General features: G+C 28.9%; 1 protein-coding gene across 4 annotated transcripts in view; it reads right to left on the reverse strand.

Annotated features, from left to right (window-relative positions):
- Window positions 1-4360, reverse strand: part of LOC106465059 (tudor domain-containing protein 7-like) — a 113436-nt gene that overhangs the window by 58904 nt on the left and 50172 nt on the right. For all 4 annotated transcript variants that reach the window (XM_013925255.2, XM_013925254.2, XM_022392874.1 and 1 more), the window contains exon 9: window positions 2283-2413. In XM_013925255.2, the coding sequence (XP_013780709.1) occupies window positions 2283-2413 (131 nt within the window). The remainder of the gene's footprint in view (window positions 1-2282; window positions 2414-4360) is intronic.

The raw sequence follows: 4360 nt of genomic DNA on the forward strand, positions 1-4360 counted from the left end.
AATGTAGTTTCATGTTACAGTTTGAAGTCATTCTAGAAAAAAAAAAAAGGTAAATTTAGGTTTATTTAGATTTTTTTTTGGTGGATATGAGGTGGGTCAAATTGACCAATCCCATTTTGAAATAGGGTAGAGAAAGTAAAAAATAAACTATAAAGTTTTATTGAAAAAAAAACAACATTTGAAATCCATTTAGGAAATTTTAGGGATTAAACAAAGGAAATTTGAGATTTTTGATATGATGAAAACTATTTTTAATTTTAACACGAAAATTTCTTTGCACACGGACTATTCAAAACAAATACTCAATATATATTCATGGATAAATCTATATTTTATTAAAAATATGATTTTTTTTATGTGAAAGACACATAATGTTAACTGAAAGACTGTCAAATTTCGTGAAGATATACCCAATATATTGAGAGTTATAAGTATTAAATTTATAAAGACTTTAAACAAGTACAAAATGTCCTGTGACTCGGTCAAATTGACCAATCCCGTGTTGAGAGAGTTAATGCCAAATTTATTAACAAACATTAATAATGAAGTTGTTTAATTAAATATTGAATGTCATGATATGCATGCTTTGACCAAGTCAAGCACAGAGGATTAAGTGCACCAAATTTTTATATGTATTACCCTTACTGAGATGGGTCTTCCTATGGTCATGGGTCAAACAAAGGCCATGTCATCACTTTTGTAGACTTACATTCATCTACTATTTTATGAATGTATATCAATAAGTTTGGTATCAAATTGGAGTTTATAATTCAAATTTTAGTATTGTACAGTAGTTAATTTCTTAATTCAAAAGCAATTATTCAAAAAACACCTAATTATCAATTTTTGTGTGTCACATGGTATGTTGAATGCAGCATTGTTTCAAATTAGATGTTTATTATGTAGAAATTATAAAATCTATAGTTTTTTACAAATTTAAAACTCAAATTATCGATTTTGACAAGCTAGAATATAAAATAAGAACCTCCCATTTTTTCTATTTGCTGAGGTATTACTAGATTTAGTGAATCAAAGACACTGGCCCCACCCACCTATTTCCATTTGTGAAAATGCTTATGTACGCCTACTTTTGTTATTGGACATGTAAATAACCAACTGAAAGCTAAGAATGTTCCCCATGTGCCTCAGCAAAGTATTTACCCGGGAAGCCCTGTCTTTTCATAGTAGATTACAAATGGTAAGATAAGTTATTATTGAGCTAAAAAAATCATATTTTATTTAGACCCAAATACAGCTTAACTACTAAACCTGATAAATTATAGTGGAATTCTGTGGTATTTATATTGTAATTTATGATTTTTTGATATTTCAAAATGTATATATAAAACCTAAAAGAAAAGTATTTATACATTCTCTACATGCAAAATTTGATAAGGCTTAGCAAATATGTACAAAGTTCATAACTAAAAGAGATAATTGTTTTCTATACTTCTTTATTTATTGTTTTATATTATAAGAAAAATAAGTGAAATTTAAGAACTTATTTGTAAATAGTAATTATGTATATGCATATATAATGTATTATAACCCAAAATTTGACTGTATTTTACAAAATACTGGTCAACTAGAAGACAGCCAAGACAGGTCACTATTTATATTATTGGATACGGTAACACGAGTGCACACCCGCCACATCATTCAACTTCTGTGTCGTTAGTCAGACACTACTGAAAGGTCTTTAAAATATAAAATATTTTTATATATGTGAAATGCTATGATATTTAAGCTATTTAGACTAAACATTTGTGTTTTCGTGTTATAATCTGTAGTAATTCTAGAACAAAAAAGAAAAAAGCTTAATTTATATTTATTTCATATTTCCTTTTGGTGGTTACAAGGTTAGAAGAATCAACCAAAACCAAACAAAGATACAACAGTGAAGATAACTTATAAAATATAAAGTTTTCCTTAAAAAAAAAAACGTTTGATAATTATCTGGAGGATATTAAGAGTTTATGGAGATTTTGCATGTGAAATTTGACAATTTTCTGATGCATAAAAGTATTTTTAATCTTATAATCAAAATTACTTCGCACATTGGATAGTCAGTATTAAAAAATAAAAAATGCACAAGCAAACAATTAATTAAAAAATCTGATATATTGTGCATGAATACTTTGTAATGTTTACTTCTGCAAACTTTCATGAAGATACGTGTAAGTTTTGAAAAGTTACAGTATAACTGCTTTATGGTTACTTTCGGGGATACAGGCTGGGTGGAATCCACCCACCCGTATTAGAAGAGTTAATAATATCCTTACTTATCAATTCTGACACAATTTCCATCCATCAAGAGATTTAACCAATTGGGTGGCAAGTTTTCTTGGAAACTTTCCTTGTATTCAAACGGGACCCTTGTACTCCACACTCCATTTGGTCGATTTGATACCAACTAGAAAAAGTATATGCAGAGAGAAATAAAATGTATAGAAAAAAATCAATAAGGACAAACTTCAGTTCATCTATAGTTTAGAAACTAAATATTGCAACTCTTGAAAGCAGGTTCAACCAATCCACAAATTTTCAATAACACTTGAAAAAACAAAAACTCATTATACAATGAGGTGTTTATTAGAAATCTTACTGGAATGTTATGAAAATATTGACTTATTTCAGTTCTTTCTTTTCATAACATTCCAGTTAGATTTATCCTAATAAACAATTCATTTTTTATAGTTCTCAATAATTTGCCTAGGTGTTTGGAGGGGAATGACAGAATGATTGTCCCACAATTTAGTTAAATCCTTACTTCTTTAATTGTCTTAAAATAAAAAGGCATGGAAATATTTTATATAAGCATTCCCAAAGCAATAATAATAAATCAATTAATAATTTGCAAAACTATAAAAAGATATTCCAGCCATAATTGATGTAAAATAGGGGTGCTAGCCTTACAAAATCAATCTGAGCAGAAAAATGATAATTCAATTTCTGCAGTTACTTCCCCATCATAAGTATAAAATGCATAGTTTTCACTTGTTTTGGACAATATATTGTATGTGCTGCCAACTGGCATCATATTCAGAATTTTTTCAACACCCATACTTGGCAAGAGTCCTATATCAGGACACCATTTGTAACTGATTTGCTTTATGTTTTTTGTTTTATTTTCATCTTCAGTTTTCTTTATGAGAATCACTTAGCTATTAAACTTACCTGACATTTGTTCTTTTGTAGCTGGTCTGTGTTCCTGATATTTGTGGTCATTTACTGTTATGGTTGTGTCCCAATATATCACAGTTTCATACTGGGATGCAATTATTATTTTGTATTGTAATTGCTGTGGTTGATTTTTTATTTTCACTTTCACTTTAATGGTCTAAGTAGAAAACTTTTCTATAATTTTTTCTTCTTCTATTTCTTTCAATTTCTTTGTTGTGAGGGTGGTGTCCCAATATTGAACTTTCTTCCTGTGTTTTTCATTTTGAATATTTGTGTAAGACTAGTCAAGAGTTCAAGGCTCTAGTCTATCAGCCCAAAAGTAAAATAAGGCATAGCTGCTACTCAGTAGCACCCATTGCAGTAAAAGGTAGCAATTAATGGATCTACAGGCCCACAGTCTGACATGGTCATGTTTGCCCTTGATTTTTTATATTCATATTTTTGGTTAGATGCTTTTTGTTTAGACATCTTTCAAATGAAACTAATATAGCTGTCACAGCTTCTGCATGTGAAAACTATCATTATGATTTCTGATTGACCAATAATATTTTTTAGTTTTACATGTGTTTGAGTCTGGTTTGAGTACAGCTTCACAGAAAACAAACATTCAAATTACTACAATCTAAATGCTGCTGCTATTTTATTTCACCAACTAACAAATTTAGAAGACTGTGTTATACCAAACTTAAAAAATACAAAATATTCAAACTTAAATGCTATGATTGTAGTATTGCATTCTGCAGTTAGAAATCATAATGGTTGGAATCTCTGAAAAACTAAATTTCAGTGGTTTATTTATTTATTTTTATCAGTGACAAAAATATGTCAATTCAGTTTGCCCAATTAACTTTAGCTTTCTGAAAGATCACAACACACACAAAATTCATTGAATGCATATAATTATGTGATACAGAAACAAGAAATGGAAATATGAGCTGATGAGATTGTAGTGCTTGGTTCCCTTTGTGCAATAAAAAAAAGTATTGGTTTTATAGCTTCAAAGTACATTAAAGATTAAAAACGTAAGATGATGCATACAGGAATAAATAGCAGGGAAGCCACCTTGGAAGTTATTACTAATAATATTCACCATAATATATAGTTTTAGTCATGTTTTTTAGTGCACACCTACATAGTACAGGAATAGCTTCTACCAATATTTGTATGCCTATATATA

Source organism: Limulus polyphemus, unplaced genomic scaffold (genome assembly GCF_000517525.1).
Source record: "Limulus polyphemus unplaced genomic scaffold, Limulus_polyphemus-2.1.2 Scaffold1823, whole genome shotgun sequence".
In the NCBI taxonomy this organism is placed as follows: domain Eukaryota; kingdom Metazoa; phylum Arthropoda; class Merostomata; order Xiphosura; family Limulidae; genus Limulus; species Limulus polyphemus.